An 18,618-nucleotide genomic window follows, 5' to 3' on the forward strand; every position below is an offset into this window, starting at 1 on the left:
TAAATAAACCCCTTTTCTCTAATAATGCTGCCTACCATATCATTTATTGTGGACATTATGCGCTATAGCTTAAAGCCTTTGGCTATAGGCCTACACTTAAATAATTCATTCATCTGTCAAGGCAGTAGCTGTTGTATAAACATTTTATATGGATATGAATTAATGAGTTTGACGTAAACCAAATTAGGTAAATTGTGTAACATGATAACTAATGAATCAAAAGTCATGCTTCCAAGTGACCAATGTATATATATTTATTGGTCAGTGCGCATACCCAATCGTAGCACATTGTACTGGTGGGGAAACACGCCAGCATCTGACAAAAAATAATCTGCCAGCTGCTCCCTGACAAGGGCCGGTTTTGGTGAGAGTCGGGAAGATATCGGATGACTCGCGAAAGGAGATCATCAAACTTTGGCACATAAACAAACCAACGACTCCCACAGACAAAGACGTCATTCTCGAGGTCGTCTTCAACGAAAAACTTTACTCCACCTGCTGTTCTGGCGGTAAATTGCTTGGCAACACGCGCAACACGCGCAACCTAAAAGGGAGCATGAATTGCTTTGAGTAAATTTTGCGCAACAACGTAACACCAACGCTGAAGCATGCAGCCGCCTTTACACTTATTATTTGTTGTACGTCCTGGCACTTTGTGTACGCACTTATTTTATGTTGTTTGATTATCTAAAACCACCAAACACCTCTACCCAGAACCAGCTTGTGAGTTTTTGTTTAAAGCTCTTCTGTGTAGTGTTGTAACTTAATAGATTGCATTGTTAGGTAGCCAAATGAGCTGGAAGTAAATATAAGTGATATTATTTACAGTTAAAGGTAATTATTTCGATGTAAATGCGTTGTATTGCGAGGTTTGATTTGGATTTGAGATGCATTGTCTGTTGTATCGGCAAACCAATGGTTAAAATACTTCAAGTCCCAGAGTGCCTTGCAGTGGAAAAGCAGGGGGAAATATCTACGTGACTGTGACGTGCCCAAATGAGCAGGGACGCGGGAAGTGGGGGTGCTTAGGGTGCTGCAGCACCGCACCCTGGCGGCCCCTGGCTGTAACTGCAAGTGAGAACGTTTTCTGAACAAATCAATACTTTTTTTTTTTGTGTAATTTTATCATGCAACATGATTTTTCATAAAATTATTGACATCCACCCTTTTTATGATATTTATCATATTATCATTTCATTTTATTTAGAACATTGTCTGTGTAGGCTGACGTAGTCTATGACGCACAAAGCAGAACTGTCCATAGCTGAATATGGTACTATGCTGATTTTACATAAGCATGTTGGTGTTAAACATCTGTTGTAGTGAACATTCTAAAACTGGTGTAAAATGTTGCTGCCATATTAATAGACACGTTGAATGTTATTGTTTTGATTCTGGCATCCCGCACGTAAACTCGTTGGCAAAAAAAGAGCAAACACGGACGGTTCACTTGACGGAGAAACCGTCACTTTCCTCATATCAGACAACTCGTAACTCTGGATGAAAATTAAGGCTTTCTTTTATTGTCACTTTCCTTTGTAAACCTTTAGAAATAACCTCCTGAATCCTTGTTATAACGCTGTGTATAATCCCGGACCGCAACAGCTTGTCGGCATGTTGTTAGTGTGTGAATTTCAGCCCAGTATCAGCCGAGTTGACTCTAATTTCCACATTGTTTACTTGCTAACGTTTGTGAATAAGGAACTAGTTGGCAGAACTCTTTTTACACACCAGTAGAGTGTTTATCAGCCCTGAATGTGACGTCACCCGTCATCTCGTCTCTGTAAACAATGGATGTTGCACAGCATTTATTATGACGTCATTATATAGACTCTCTCTCGGGACCCTCCCCTCGGACTGACTTCCCGCGTCCCTGGTGTTACCCCCTATGTTTTATTCGATACATTTCGACAGTGTTACCCCTTATGGGTTTTTCATGACGACAGATAAAAAAGGACAGTGTTACCCTTTACGTTTCATTTGATAAAAACGACAGTGTTACCCCTTATATTTTATTTGACAAGGACAAATCTTTTTTTTTTCATGACGACCAAAGAAAAACGACAGTGTCACCCGTCATGTTTCATTTGATAAAAACGACCGTGTTACCCCCTATGTTTTAATTGATAAATATCGACAGTGTTACCCGTTATGTTTTTTTCATGACGACCGATAAAAAAAACGACAGTGTTACCCCTTATGTTTCATTTGATAAAAAAGACAGTGTTACCCCTCATGTTTCATTTGATAAAATGTATGTGTGTATTTCTATTATTTCCCTTATGTTCTTTTTCATGACGACCAATAAAAAACGACAGTGTTACCCCCTATGTTTTTTTTCATGACGACCAATAAAAAACAACAGTGTTACCCCTTATGTTTTTTTTTCCTGACGACCAATAAAAAACAACAGTGTTACCCCTCCAGGGGCGGATGGTGTATAGGGGCGATTTGGGCGACGCACTACCAACTGGGAGAAAGAGGATTTTTTTTTTTTGAATTCTCTCATGGCAAAAGTAGTTTTCAGTGTTCTAGACTTATTATCTGTCATTGTCCAATCAGAATCGTCAGATTCAAGTCGCGTTTCAAATGGTCCCGCTTCTTTCTGGGCGAATTCATCGACGTGGAAAATCACCCAAGCCTTCTCCGTTGACGTCTAATGCTAAAACGTTTTTTTTTCGGCATCATGCCTTCAGTGCATATTGTATATAGTTCTCTGCAAACCTATGGCGGCATCATGCCTTCAGTGTGTATATTGTATATAGTTCTCTGCAAACCTATGGTGGCATCATGCCATCAGTGTGCATATTGTATATAGTTCTCTGCAAACCTATGGTGGCATCATGCCTTCAGTGTGCATATTCATGTATATAATTCTCTACAAACCTATGGTGGCATCATGCCTTCAGTGTGTCATGAACAACCACACATAAAAGGTTGCACATATTATATTGATATTTTATCTTATTTGTCCAAATGCATACTTAACTGTAGATAGATTTATGAGTGAAGTTACCAACACAATAGATTGTCCGTAACACACTCACCCCTTTTAGAATCACATGATATGATATGATATGAACTTTATTCGTCAGCTGGTGCTGAAATTTGTCTTGCGACCCAGCAGCCGTTGCATGTTTAAACAGAAAACATGAATTACACACATTGACATGACACATTGAAACACAAAAAATTTACATACATTCTCTCACTCTCACTCTCTCACAAAAACACATACAGATAGAGACAGAGAGAGAATGTTAACTTGTGTATACCGGTAATTCCCAATTATTATTGTTGATTTGCACTTTTAATCTTGCTGAATTATACAAGGCAAATAAATAAAGTAAAAACTTAGTTCCCCGGCTCCATTCGTCTATGTAAGGAAATGTTCTATTTTGTCTTTATTATTTTGTCAGAATGCACCAGAATGCTTCGTTTTTATATGAAAAACACAAAAAAATCTTCGGAGGGAGGAGGGCCCCAGACCCCCCTACAGGGGTTTGGTTTACAAACTTTCTGCCCCCCCAATAATAAAATTCACCAGCCGCCACTGCACCCCTTCTGTTTTTTTTTTCATGACGACCGATAAAAACCAACAGTGTTACCCCCTACGTTTTTTTCATGACGACCAAAGAAAAACAACAGTGTCACCCCTCATGTTTCATTTGATAAAAACGACCGTGTTACCCCCTCTGTTTTAATTGATAAATATCGACAGTGTTACCCCTTATGTTTTTTTCATGACGACCGATAAAAAACGACCGTGTTACCCCTTATGTTTCATTTGATAAAAACGAGTGTTACCCCTCATGTTTCATTTGATAAAAACGACAGTTTTACCCCTTTTTTTTCATGACAACCAAAGAAAATCAAGTGTTACCCCCTATGTTTTATTTGATAAATATCGACAGTGTTACCCCTTATGTTTATTTCATGATAATACACAATAACCAATCATCAATAAAGAGGATATATATGACATTAAAATGTATGAGTGTATTTCTATTATCTCCCTTATGTTTTTTTTCACGACGACTAATAAATAACGACAGCGTTACCCCTTATATTTTATTTGACAACGACAACAGTGTTACCCTTTATGCTTTTTTTCATGACGACCAATAAAAAACAACAGTGTTACCCCTTATGTTTTTTTTCATGACGAACAATAAAAAACAACAGTTACCCCTTATGTTTTTTTTAATGACGACCAATAAAAAACAACAGTGTTACCCCTTATCTTTTTTTTCATGACGACCAATAAAAAACAACAGTGTTACCCCTTATCTTTTTTTTCATGACGACCAATAAAAAACAACAGTGTTACCCCTTATCTTTTCTTTCATGACGACCAATAAAAAACAACAGTGTTACCCCTTATCTTTTTTTTCGTGACAACCAATAAAAAACGACAGTGTTTCCCCTTATGTTTTTTTTCATGACGACCAATAAAAAACGACAGTGTTACCCCTTATGTTTCATTTGATAAAAACGACAGTGTTACCCCTCATGTTTCATTTGATAAAAACGACAGTGTTACCCCTTTTTTTTCATGACGACCAAAGAAAATCAACAGTGTTACCCCCTATGTTTTATTTGATAAATATCGACAGTGTTACCCCTTATGTTTATTTCACGATAATACACAATAATCAATCATCAATAAAGAGGATATATTTGACATTAAAATGTATGTGTGTATTTCTATTATCTCCCTTATGGTTTTTTTCACGACGACCAATAAATAACGACAGCGTTACCCCTTGTATTTTATTTGACAACGACAACAGTGTTACCCTTTATGCTTTTTTTCATGACGACCAATAAAAAACAACAGTGTTACCCCTTATGTTTTTTCATGACGACCAATAAAAAACAACAGTGTTACCCCTTATCTTTTTTTTCATGACGACCAATAAAAAACAGCAGTGTTACCCCTTATCTTTTTTTTCATGACGACCAATAAAAAGAAAAACAGTTTTACCCCTTATGTTTTTTTTCATGACGACCAATAAAAAACAACAGTATTACCCCTTATGTTTTTATTCATGACGACCAATAAAAAAACAACAGTGTTACCCCCTACGTTTTTTTCATGACGACCAAAGAAAAACGACAGTGTCACCCCTCATGTTTCATTTGATAAAAACGACAGTGTTACCCCTCATGTTTCATTTGATAAAAACGACAGTGTTACCCCTTATGTTTATTTCATGACAATACACAATAATCAATCATCAATAAAGAGGATATACATGACATTAAAATGTATGTGTGTATTTCTATTATTTCCCTTATGTTTTTTTTCATGACGACCATTAAAAAACGACAGTGATACCCGTTATATTTTATTTGACAAAGACCACAGTGTTACCCTTTATGTTTTTTTTCATGACGACCAATAAAAAAAAAAACAGTTTTACCCCTTATGGTTCTTTTCATGACGACCAATAAAAAACAACAGTGTTACCCTTATCTTTTTTTTCATGACGACCAATAAAAAACAACAGTGTTACCCCTTATCTTTTTTTTCATGACGACCAATAAAAAACAACAGTGTTACCCCTTATCTTTTTTTTCGTGACAACCAATAAAAAACGACAGTGTTTCCCCTTATGTTTTTTTTCATGACGACCAATAAAAAACGACAGTGTTACCCCTTATGTTTCATTTGATAAAAACGACAGTGTTACCCCTCATGTTTCATTTGATAAAAACGACAGTGTTACCCCTTTTTTTTCATGACGACCAAAGAAAATCAACAGTGTTACCCCCTATGTTTTATTTGATAAATATCGACAGTGTTACCCCTTATGTTTATTTCATGATAATACACAATAATCAATCATCAATAAAGAGGATATATATGACATTAAAATGTATGAGTGTATTTCTATTATCTCCCTTATGTTTTTTTTCACGACGACTAATAAATAACGACAGCGTTACCCCTTATATTTTATTTGACAACGACAACAGTGTTACCCTTTATGCTTTTTTTCATGACGACCAATAAAAAACAACAGTGTTACCCCTTATGTTTTTTTTCATGACGAACAATAAAAAACAACAGTTACCCCTTATGGTTTTTTTAATGACGACCAATAAAAAACAACAGTGTTACCCCTTATCTTTTTTTTCATGACGACCAATAAAAAACAACAGTGTTACCCCTTATCTTTTTTTTCATGACGACCAATAAAAAACAACAGTGTTACCCCTTATCTTTTTTTTCATGACGACCAATAAAAAACAACAGTGTTACCCCTTATCTTTTTTTTCGTGACAACCAATAAAAAACGACAGTGTTTCCCCTTATGTTTTTTTTCATGACGACCAATAAAAAACGACAGTGTTACCCCTTATGTTTCATTTGATAAAAACGACAGTGTTACCCCTCATGTTTCATTTGATAAAAACGACAGTGTTACCCCTTTTTTTTCATGACGACCAAAGAAAATCAACAGTGTTACCCCCTATGTTTTATTTGATAAATATCGACAGTGTTACCCCTTATGTTTATTTCACGATAATACACAATAATCAATCATCAATAAAGAGGATATATATGACATTAAAATGTATGTGTGTATTTCTATTATCTCCCTTATGGTTTTTTTCACGACGACCAATAAATAACGACAGCGTTACCCCTTGTATTTTATTTGACAACGACAACAGTGTTACCCTTTATGCTTTTTTTCATGACGACCAATAAAAAACAACAGTGTTACCCCTTATGTTTTTTCATGACGACCAATAAAAAACAACAGTGTTACCCCTTATCTTTTTTTTCATGACGACCAATAAAAAACAGCAGTGTTACCCCTTATCTTTTTTTTCATGACGACCAATAAAAAGAAAAACAGTTTTACCCCTTATGTTTTTTTTCATGACGACCAATAAAAAACAACAGTATTACCCCTTATGTTTTTATTCATGACGACCAATAAAAAAACAACAGTGTTACCCCCTACGTTTTTTTCATGACGACCAAAGAAAAACGACAGTGTCACCCCTCATGTTTCATTTGATAAAAACGACAGTGTTACCCCTCATGTTTCATTTGATAAAAACGACAGTGTTACCCCTTATGTTTATTTCATGACAATACACAATAATCAATCATCAATAAAGAGGATATACATGACATTAAAATGTATGTGTGTATTTCTATTATTTCCCTTATGTTTTTTTTCATGACAACCATTAAAAAACGACAGTGTTACCCGTTATATTTTATTTGACAAAGACCACAGTGTTACCCTTTATGTTTTTTTTCATGACGACCAATAAAAAAAAAAACAGTTTTACACCTTATGGTTCTTTTCATGACGACCAATAAAAAACAACAGTGTTACCCCTTTTGTTTTTTTTCATGACGACCAAAAAAAAATAACAGTGTTACCCCTTATGTTTTTCTTCATGACGACCAATAAAAAAAAAAGAAGTTGTACCCCTTATGGTTCTTTTCATGACGAACAATAAAAAACAACAGTGTTACCCCTTATGTTTTTTTTCATGACGACCAATTAAAAACAACAGTGTTACCCCTTATGGTTTTTTTCATGACGACCAATAAAAAACAACAGTGTTTCCCCTTATGTTTTTTTTCATGACGACCAATAGAAAAAAAATAGTTTTACCCCTTATGTTTTTTTTCATGACGACCAATAAAAAAAAAAAAAGCTTTACCCCTTATGGTTCTTTTCATAACGACCAATAAAAAACAACAGTGTTACCCCTTATGTTTTTTTTCATGACGACCAATAAAAAGAAAAACAGTTTTACCCCTTATGTTTTTTTTCATAACAACCAATAAAAAAACAACAGTATTACCCCTTATGTTTTTATTCATGACGACCCATAAAAAAACAACAGTGTTACCCCCTACGTTTTTTTCATGACGACCAAAGAAAAACGACAGTGTCACCCCTCATGTTTCATTTGATAAAAACGACCATGTTACCTCCTATGTTTTAATTGATAAATATCGACAGTGTTACCCATTATGTTTTTTTCATGATAACCGATAAAAAATGACAGTGTTATCCCTTATGTTTCATTTGATAAAAACGAGTGTTACCCCTCATGTTTCATTCGATAAAAACGACAGTGTTACCCCTTGTGTTTTTATTCATGACGACCAAAGAAAAACAACAGTGTTACCCCCAATGTTTTATTTGACAAATATCGACAGTGTTACCCCTTATGTTTATTTCATGACAATACACAATAATCAATCATCAATAAAGAGGATATACATGACATTCAAATGTATGTGTGTATTTCTATTAGTTCCCTTATGTTTCTTTTCATGACGACCATTAAAAAACGACAGTGTTACCCCTTATATTTTATTTGACAAAGACAACAGTGTTACCCTTGATTTTTTTTTTCATGACGACCAATAAAAAAAAAAACAGCTTTACCCCTTATGGTTCTTTTCATAACGACCAATAAAAAACAACAGTGTTACCCCTTATGTTTTTTTTCATGACGACCAATAAAAAACAACAGTGTTACCCCTTATGTTTTTTCATGACGACCAATAAAAAACAACAGTGTTACCCCTTATCTTTTTTTTCATGACGACCAATAAAAAACAGCAGTGTTACCCCTTATCTTTTTTTTCATGACGACCAATAAAAAGAAAAACAGTTTTACCCCTTATGTTTTTTTTCATGACGACCAATAAAAAACAACAGTATTACCCCTTATGTTTTTATTCATGACGACCAATAAAAAAACAACAGTGTTACCCCCTACGTTTTTTTCATGACGACCAAAGAAAAACGACAGTGTCACCCCTCATGTTTCATTTGATAAAAACGACAGTGTTACCCCTCATGTTTCATTTGATAAAAACGACAGTGTTACCCCTTATGTTTATTTCATGACAATACACAATAATCAATCATCAATAAAGAGGATATACATGACATTAAAATGTATGTGTGTATTTCTATTATTTCCCTTATGTTTTTTTCCATGACAACCATTAAAAAACGACAGTGTTACCCGTTATATTTTATTTGACAAAGACCACAGTGTTACCCTTTATGTTTTTTTTCATGACGACCAATAAAAAAAAAAACAGTTTTACACCTTATGGTTCTTTTCATGACGACCAATAAAAAACAACAGTGTTACCCCTTTTGTTTTTTTTCATGACGACCAAAAAAAAATAACAGTGTTACCCCTTATGTTTTTCTTCATGACGACCAATAAAAAAAAAAGAAGTTGTACCCCTTATGGTTCTTTTCATGACGAACAATAAAAAACAACAGTGTTACCCCTTATGTTTTTTTTCATGACGACCAATTAAAAACAACAGTGTTACCCCTTATGGTTTTTTTCATGACGACCAATAAAAAACAACAGTGTTTCCCCTTATGTTTTTTTTCATGACGACCAATAGAAAAAAAATAGTTTTACCCCTTATGTTTTTTTTCATGACGACCAATAAAAAAAAAAACAGCTTTACCCCTTATGGTTCTTTTCATAACGACCAATAAAAAACAACAGTGTTACCCCTTATGTTTTTTTTCATGACGACCAATAAAAAGAAAAACAGTTTTACCCCTTATGTTTTTTTTCATAACAACCAATAAAAAAACAACAGTATTACCCCTTATGTTTTTATTCATGACGACCCATAAAAAAACAACAGTGTTACCCCCTACGTTTTTTTCATGACGACCAAAGAAAAACGACAGTGTCACCCCTCATGTTTCATTTGATAAAAACGACCATGTTACCTCCTATGTTTTAATTGATAAATATCGACAGTGTTACCCATTATGTTTTTTTCATGATAACCGATAAAAAATGACAGTGTTATCCCTTATGTTTCATTTGATAAAAACGAGTGTTACCCCTCATGTTTCATTCGATAAAAACGACAGTGTTACCCCTTGTGTTTTTATTCATGACGACCAAAGAAAAACAACAGTGTTACCCCCAATGTTTTATTTGACAAATATCGACAGTGTTACCCCTTATGTTTATTTCATGACAATACACAATAATCAATCATCAATAAAGAGGATATACATGACATTCAAATGTATGTGTGTATTTCTATTAGTTCCCTTATGTTTCTTTTCATGACGACCATTAAAAAACGACAGTGTTACCCCTTATATTTTATTTGACAAAGACAACAGTGTTACCCTTGATTTTTTTTTTCATGACGACCAATAAAAAAAAAAACAGCTTTACCCCTTATGGTTCTTTTCATAACGACCAATAAAAAACAACAGTGTTACCCCTTATGTTTTTTTTCATGACGACCAATAAAAAACAACAGTGTTACCCCTTATGTTTTTTTTCATGACGACCAATAAAAAACAACAGTGTTACCCCTTATCTTTTTTTTCATGACGACCAATAAAAATCAACAGTGTTACCCCTCATGTTTTTTTTCATGACGACCAATAAAAAAAAAAAAATTTTACCCCTTATGGTTCTTTTCATGACGACCAATAAAAAACAAGTGTTACCCCTTGTGTTTTTTTTTCATGACGACCAATAAAAAACAACAGTGTTACTCCTTATGGTTTTTTTCAAGACGACCAATAAAAAACAACAGTGTTACCCCTTATCTTTTTTCATGACGACCAATAAAAAACAACAGTGTTACCCATTATCTTTTTTTTCATGACGACCAATAAAAAACAACCGTGTTACCCCTTATCTTTTTTTTCGTGACAACCAATAAAAAACAACAGTGTTTCCCCTTATTTCTTTTTTCAAGACGACCAAAAAAAAATACAGTTTTACCCCTTATGGTTCTTTTCATGACGACCAATAAAAAAAAACAGTGTTACCCCTTATGTTTTTTTTCATGACGGCCGATAAAAAACGACAGAGTTGCCCCTCATGTTTTTTCATGTTGACCAATAAAAATCGACAGTGGTACACCTGAGCTGTTTAGAGTGTTAACCTCCGAAATTATCAATGCACCATCAAGACACCGAAAAAAGTAAACACAATAGTTATACGTGACTCTATAATTCGCATTAAATAGAGATAAGAGTCTTCCAACGGATGACATCAACCGGACTTGAACCCCGGTCTCCAGGGGGTTAGCTCACACCTCTCTCCACTTCCCACTGAGATTTTTCAATTTAAAAAGTCTGTGGTTATGTATGACATAGCAATAGACATCATAGCATTACGTTTAAAATTAAAGATATTTTCTTTTCCACAGAAATTGAACCGCAGTCTCCAGTGGGTTAGGCAGAGTGCACTCCACTGCACCACTGAGGCGATGACAATTCACAATAATACATCATCAATAAAGAGGATATACATGACGTTAAAATGTATGTGTGTATTTCTATTATTTCCCTTATATTATTTTTCATGACTACCAATAAAAAACGACAGTGTTACCCCTTATATTTTATTTGACAAAGACAACAATGTTACCCCTTATGTTTTTTTTTCATGACGACCAATAAAAAACAAGTGTTACCCCTTATGGTTTTTTTCAAGACGACCAATAAAAAACAACAGTGTTAGCCCCTTATGGTTTTTTTCATGACGACCAATAAAAAACAACAGTGTTACCCCTTATCTTTTTTTTCATGACGACCAATAAAAAACAAGTTACCCCTTATCTTTTTTTTCATGACGACCAATAAAAAACAACAGTGTTACCCCTTATCTTTTTTTTTCGTGACAACCAATAAAAAACAACAGTGTTTCCCCTTATGATTTTTTTCATGACGACCAATAAAAAACAACAGTGTTACCCCTTATGTTTTTTTTCATGACGACCAATAAAAAACAATAGTGTTACCCCTTATGTTTTCTTTCATGACGACCAAAAAAAAACAACAGTGTTACCCCTTATGTTTATTTCATGACGGCCGATAAAAAAACGACAGTTACCCCTCATGTTTTTTCATGTTGACCAATAAAAATCAACAGTGGTACACCTGTCGACGTTTTGCGGGGATCCGTACCTGAGCTGTTTAGAGTGTTAACCTCCGAAATTATCAATGCACCATCAAGACACCGAAAAAAGTAAACACAATGGTTATACGTGACTCTATAATTCGCATTAAATAGAGGTAAGAGTCTTCCAACGGATGACATCAACCAGACTTGAACCCCGGTCTCCAGGGGGTTAGCTCACACCTCTCTCCACTTCCCACTGAGATTTGTCATTTAAAAAAGTCTGTGGTTATATATGACATTGCAATAGACATCATAGCATTACGTTTAAAATTAAAGATATTGTGTTTTCCACAGAAATTGAACCGCAGTCTCCAGTGGGTTAGGCAGAGTGCACTCCACTGCACCACTGAGGCGATGACAATTCACAATAATAAATCATCAATAAAGAGGATATACATGACGTTAAAATGTATGTGTGTATTTCTATTATTTCCCTTATGTTATTTTTCATGACTACCAATAAAAAACGACAGTGTTACCCCTTATGGTTTTTTCATGACAACTGATAAAAAACGACACTGTTACCCCTTATATTTTATTTGACAAAGACAACAATGTTACCCCTTATGTTTTTTTTCATGACGACCAATAAAAAACAAGTGTTACCCCTTATGTTTTTTTTCATGACGACCAATAAAAAACAACAGTGTTACCCCTTACGTTTTTTTTCATGACGACCAATAAAAAACAACAGTGTTACCCCTTGTGGTTTTTTTCATGACGACCAAAGAAAAATGACAGTGTCACCCCTCATGTTCCATTTGATAAAAACGACAGTGTTACCCCTCATGTTTCATTTGATTAAAACGACAGTGTTACCCCTTGTGTTTTATTTCATGACGACCAAAGAAAAACAACAGTGTTACCCCCTATGTTTTATTTGATAAATATCGACAGTGTTACTCCTTTTGCTTATTTCATGACGACCAATAAAAAACAAGTGTTACCCCTTATGTTTTTTTCCATGACGACCAACAAAAAACAACAGTGAAATGAGTGAAAGTGAAAATAATTTTCCATGCAAATAAAACTAAACATTTTCGTGAAGAAGTTTGATAATGTTAGGTTGTGTGAGGCCGCTTTGTGAACAACTCTTTGCTGCTCTCGACGCGAATTATATCACCACCCGCACTTGGAACTCTGGTACAGACATGGCGATCTCTCTGCTCCACTTCACCGCTTTTTTTTTCCAAGGGGAGGATAAAAGCATCGAAAGAGGTGAAAACCATTATAAGTCGGGGCATGTGCAAGGCTTCAGTTATGCCGATGGGGGGATTGTCGGTCTTGTCCACGGCAGTCGCAGGGAGCGTGACGTCACATACGAGACGTGTAGTCTTTCTCATTGTGTTTTCTCTACAGCCTTTAACTAAACAACTGCAAAATAAACGGTAAAACTCTTGACATGAAAAATTATCATGTAAATCCAGAAACAACATGTGTAATCCGGGGCATATAAGGACTGGGACCAGAAAATAATTACTTTCTCTCCATTGAAACCCAATCATATTTTTCGATTCTCATAGGTCCCATGGGCTCTGCCGGAAGGGGCGTGACTTCGCCACTCTAGTTTATTTTTTTATATTATCATTTTTATCATTGTTTAAAGTAAATGTTTTTCATGATAAAGAAAGCTTTTGTTTTCATATCCGACAAGCTATTATTTAAAGGTGTGTGTGTGTGTGATAAAGCTAGGTGAAAAACGAACAAAGGAGACAACATAAGCAATTTTTTTGATTTAATTCTGAATGAAAAGCTAAACATAAAGAGGGGATCCCTCACAAGCTAACGACTACAAGCCTTTTCTAGTACATATAACCCAACCCGATGGGGGAACATGAACAGAGAACCAAGGGGTACGGGTGCGGCCGAACCTTTACATTTAGGTTGGAGGTCCAAACGACATTAACCTGCTGATCAGCCTCAAGCCTGACGCATCAACCAGGGGCAAATGAACTACTACAGCTCAAATGGGGTACGTTTAGATGCATCAGTCACAGAGCATACAAGGGCCAAGGCAAAAGGTTTCAGGCCCGACAGTCCCTCCGTCCGTGAGTTAGCTGCCTGACAGCCCTGCACGTCAAGCCTGAGCTCCACACATGATCACCAACACAATATACTGTTGGTTACTCCTTCCATCCATCTCCTGCTGTTCTTCTCCCCTGTCCACGCCGATGCCTCAGTCACAGGTTGGACTGAGGCATCGGCGGAGGGGGGCAGGGGCCGTGACCGCCTTGTAGGCCAGTACCATCATCTTCAATCTGATCCAAGCTTCTACAGGAAGCCACTGGAGGTTCTGGAAGAGGGGGGGCACTCAAGAAATGTTTGAAGAAAAAGCGTAAGATTAAGCGCATTACAAAGTTGTTGAGACGCTGCGAAAGTTTCATCTTGATGCCAGGGAGATCAGAGAAGATCATTTGTTTTTCTCTCAGGATATGCTCGATTTGACTTTGGATTTGGTAGCGGTGACAGCCTAGGGGCCGGGCATTTTGCTCCCCTGGACTTCGGGGGATGGTTGGACTATTTGCTGCCTCCTGGCTTGATATATGGTGCCAAGCAACAGTTAAAATAGAATCGCGTAAATCTCTAAAAAGTGTACAGAATTCGGGGTAGTTTAAAGCAGGAATGAGAGCAGTACTCAGAGCAATAAAGGTACTTGATACCCCTCCAAGGGACAAGGTGCCCACGAACGCCCCCACCCCGGCCCCCAGTACGGCCCCTACCGTTCCTGCCCGTCCATAGCGGTCGGCTGCTGCCCTGCCTGCAGACAGAGCCAGGCCTGCTGCCCCCGCCACCCCCATCAGAGCACCCAGGAGGGGCCATGGATCCAGTACAGGTATCATTTCCTGGATGATGCCCAAAAGAGCCGCACCTGAACTCAAAGCACCAACACACATTTTGTTTGCGCCACCGGTCTGCCAGGAAGCAAATAACGACATAGCGACAGTCATAGTGAACATCTGAGTAGTCCAGAGTCCAAAGAAAAGGCCCTCCAGTACCAAAGCAGTCGTATTTGTGGACGCTACTGTCTGCAGGTCGAACACACGGATATTGCATAAGGCAAAGAAATAACCAATCATTAACATCATTGGAACTGGTAAAACGTTTAAGCAGAGGGCATATTTTTTTCCGAAAATATCCGCTAGTATATTAATCGGGATCAAAGTAGTCAAACTCGTCATTGTTCTTAATGCATGTACAGAAATAATCACCGGTGAAATTTGCCAGATTGAATCCATCAACTCAACAAATGCAATGTTTTTGTTGCATTGCAGAAAGAGAAAAATACCAGAACCAAGAAAGAGGGTCAAAAAAATAATTGCTGAATGGTTGGTAACTACAGTCCTCTCACTAAACAACAACCAATGCTTCAAAGTGAAACTCAGAAAGGAAAATGTCACAGATATACACAGGAGACACACAGACCCAGCAACACTCAGGGCCTTGGGTTTTTCGGATATCCCCTCCCATTTAATGACCTCGAAGTATGTGCAATTTCCAACCCAGACCCCCAGAACCAGTAACAAAAAAGAAAAAATCAGACTGAAATGAGCAACAGCTGAAGACAGGTGCGTGTCTCTGAGGCCGGCATAGGTGTCATTTGCCAGTGTGTTACTGAGTGCCTCCATCAGCGGCCCGTCTTCTCCGACAGTCTCCAGGATATGAGTGGTGACCACGACCATATGCCCTGTCAGCATACCTCCCAGGACGGTGGACACCAGGCCAATACAGACGCACCTAAAGACTGAAATCAGAGCAGATGGGAGGCATCCATAGGACACCGGAAGTCTTCAATCAAGCAAAGGACTGCGTCTGTGAGTCTAAAGACTCTCGTCATATCTTTAGCTGGATTTGTGTGCTGCATTCATGTGGCTTAATGGTAGCCTTTCGAACACGGAAACATTCATGTGTGAGAGCTTACCTGAGGTCCAGGTGTTGCTGTGTGGTCGCGTAGAGTTGTATCAACATAGAGACATAATGGAAATGAAGGTGAAGATTAACAAACAAGCACACAATTTTGAGCGCTATAAAGTCGAGGTTTGCTTCAATGTGAAAATGAAATGTGGTTGGATCTGACTACCTTTGTCTTAAATGAAAGTCATGAAGGCATAACAGAGCCTACGTGTTAACCATATACTGAGTATAACAACATGATGTGAAAGAGGATGGAGGTATGGATGTGATAGAGGATGGATGTGATAGACTAGAGGATGGAGGGATGGGATAGATGATGGATGGATCTGATAGAACAGTGGTTCTCAAACTATGGCATCGCCCTTTGTAGTGGTACCCAAAATAATTCCCCCCCCCCAATTTTTTTATTTTTATTTAAAACATAATGATATCAAAATACCAGTATGAATGGACACACATTAACAATGAGATCATACAAAATGGGGTTTAAAAAAAGTTTTGCCTTTCCTGAAATATTTCTTGCAATACCAGCAAGCAGGCCTGGCACTACGTAATATCACGCCCTGGGGGAGGGAGGGGGGTTGTATCGTTGCCCTGCGAGCTTCAGTGATGGTTTCAATAACAATTCAATAACTGTAGATCCCCCGTTCCCGCCACTCTCCGTTCCATTTCGAAACGTGTTTCGAATGCATGTTTTATTTCGCTTGTTTCATTCAAATCTGTTAATTAATTAATTAAGCCCGCCACCAGGAGGCGACACCAACGCTTTTGCCGCCCTCAACGCATTTGCCACCCTAGGCGATCGCCTAGTTCGCATATGCCTAGCTCCGGCCCTGCCAGCCTGCTTCGTTGACATCCACGATTACAGGCTAAACTGACGGCAAGATAAAAGTGCTAAAATTCATAAACACTTTGTGGCTCCAAGCGGGAACTATTTGGAAGTGAAAGGAGGAGTGACAGTCCTCCTGAAGTGACAGGAGGAGAATATTTCGATCATAACTGTAAAAAAAACTGTGACAGTGAACCGAGCACAGGTGGTATGTGGTGATGACATGAATCCAGGAAACCATTGCATCTCAAACGTCATCTTACAACCGAACACGCAGCCGTCTCATTAGTCTTATCATTTTATAATGATAATTAGGCATTTTCAATAAAGGTTGTTGATATACAATTGTTACATGTGCCTCCTGCGTGAGCTGTGTGTAGCTGAATAGGGCCGCAGGCATATACTAACGTATTCTGTTATATTTTATAACATCAGTCATAATGTTGGTACTTGGGGAGACAAATATTTTCTGAGGTGGAACATGGAATAGAATGTTTGAGAACCACTGTGATAGAAGATGGAGGGATGTGGTAGAGGATGGAAGTGATAGAATAAAGATGGATAGATATGAATGAGTAGCCTACCTGCTGGTGTCCGGCTCCTCTATTGGGACCCTTGGCTCCTGACCTGAAGGAGATGAACCATGGCAGGTTCCAAGAAAAGAAGACATAAAGAACAACAGTGGAATGTGGATCGATCTACACTAACCTCTTGGAACGTGGAGGGGGTGTTTTAGCTATATATGTGCTCCTCACCATGGAGTTTGTTATTTACAGTAATCAGGAATCCATGCAATTGTTTTTTCTAACCATTCACTTGGAGTTTTAAGCAATGTTTTCTTACCTGATTGTGTCATCCTGACTTCAATCAAGCAAAGGATTGCATCTGTGAGTCTAAAGACTCTCGTCATATCTTTAGCTGGATTTGTGTGCTGCATTCATGTGGCTTGATGGTAGCATTTCGAACACGGAAACATTCATGTGTGAGAGCTTACCTGAGGTCCAGGTGTTGCTGTGTGGTCGCGTAGAGTTGTATCAACATAGAGACATAATGGAAATGAAGGTGAAGATTAACAAACAAGCACACAATTTTGAGCGCTATAAAGTCGAGGTTTGCTTCAATGTGAAAATGAAATGTGGTTGGATCTGACTACCTTTGTCTTAAATGAAAGTCATATACTGAGTATACTAACAACATGTGAAAGATGATGGAGGTATTGATGGCAGTCCAACACTGAAGCTTCGATATGTGCTTCATACTAGTGATGGGCAAATGAAGCTTTGGTGAAGACCTGAACCACTTAGGCCCATTGTTTCGAAAATGGGTTCATTACTTGAAGCTTCAGTAACAGTGACCTCTCCTGGTGAAGTGCCAAGGCTGCAACTAAATTAGCCTGGCAAGATACTGGCCAGGAGGCTTTAAGACAGTGACATAAATCTAGTGCGCACGCACCAAATCACCCACACACACACACACACACACACACACACACACACACACACACACACACACACACACACACACACACACACACACACACACACACACACACACACATACAAAGATTGTGATATCATTATTTTTTACAAATTAAGATGAATGAATTTGTGTATTGTGCTATTGGGGAGAGTGCTTGGGGAAAATAAGAATGTGCTGGGAAAATATGGCAGAAATGGGGTCTGCTTGTGTAACCAGGGGGCATGTGGGACAGGGAATACTCAAAGATTTTGATTCAGGACCATTATTTTTTCAACACTTTTGGACTGAGCATGTTTCTTTTTTTGCTTGCAACTTCTCCACAAATTCATCCACGAGAGCACTTGTTCAGAAGGAACAAATGAGACCGGTGTACATAAACATCGTTGTGCCAGTATGAAGAGATGAGGGTCCACATTTTGTGATTG

General features: G+C 37.5%; 1 protein-coding gene and 2 long non-coding RNA genes across 3 annotated transcripts; 1 reads left to right on the plus strand and 2 right to left on the minus strand.

Annotated features, from left to right (window-relative positions):
- Nucleotides 1–346: 346 nt before the first annotated feature.
- Nucleotides 347–12,021, minus strand: LOC132458843 (uncharacterized). The gene is made up of 2 exons (XR_009525971.1): nt 11,950–12,021; nt 347–625 (listed from the first exon to the last, which is right to left on the minus strand). It is a non-coding gene; the product is annotated as an uncharacterized LOC132458843 (long non-coding RNA).
- A 1,753-nt stretch (nt 12,022–13,774) lies between these two features.
- On the plus strand, nt 13,775–14,130 carry LOC132464403 (uncharacterized). The gene is made up of 2 exons (XR_009527253.1): nt 13,775–13,949; nt 14,042–14,130. It is a non-coding gene; the product is annotated as an uncharacterized LOC132464403 (long non-coding RNA).
- A 23-nt stretch (nt 14,131–14,153) lies between these two features.
- LOC132464088 (uncharacterized) lies at nt 14,154–17,725 on the minus strand. The gene is made up of 4 exons (XM_060060263.1): nt 17,299–17,725; nt 15,893–15,909; nt 14,474–15,715; nt 14,154–14,266 (listed from the first exon to the last, which is right to left on the minus strand). Exons 1-4 carry the CDS (start codon nt 17,382–17,384, stop codon nt 14,154–14,156), a joined length of 1,458 nt encoding a protein of 485 aa, XP_059916246.1. The 5' UTR covers nt 17,385–17,725.
- Nucleotides 17,726–18,618: the final 893 nt, after the last annotated feature.

Source organism: Gadus macrocephalus, chromosome 1, assembly GCF_031168955.1.
Source record: "Gadus macrocephalus chromosome 1, ASM3116895v1".
In the NCBI taxonomy this organism is placed as follows: Eukaryota; Metazoa; Chordata; class Actinopteri; order Gadiformes; family Gadidae; genus Gadus; species Gadus macrocephalus.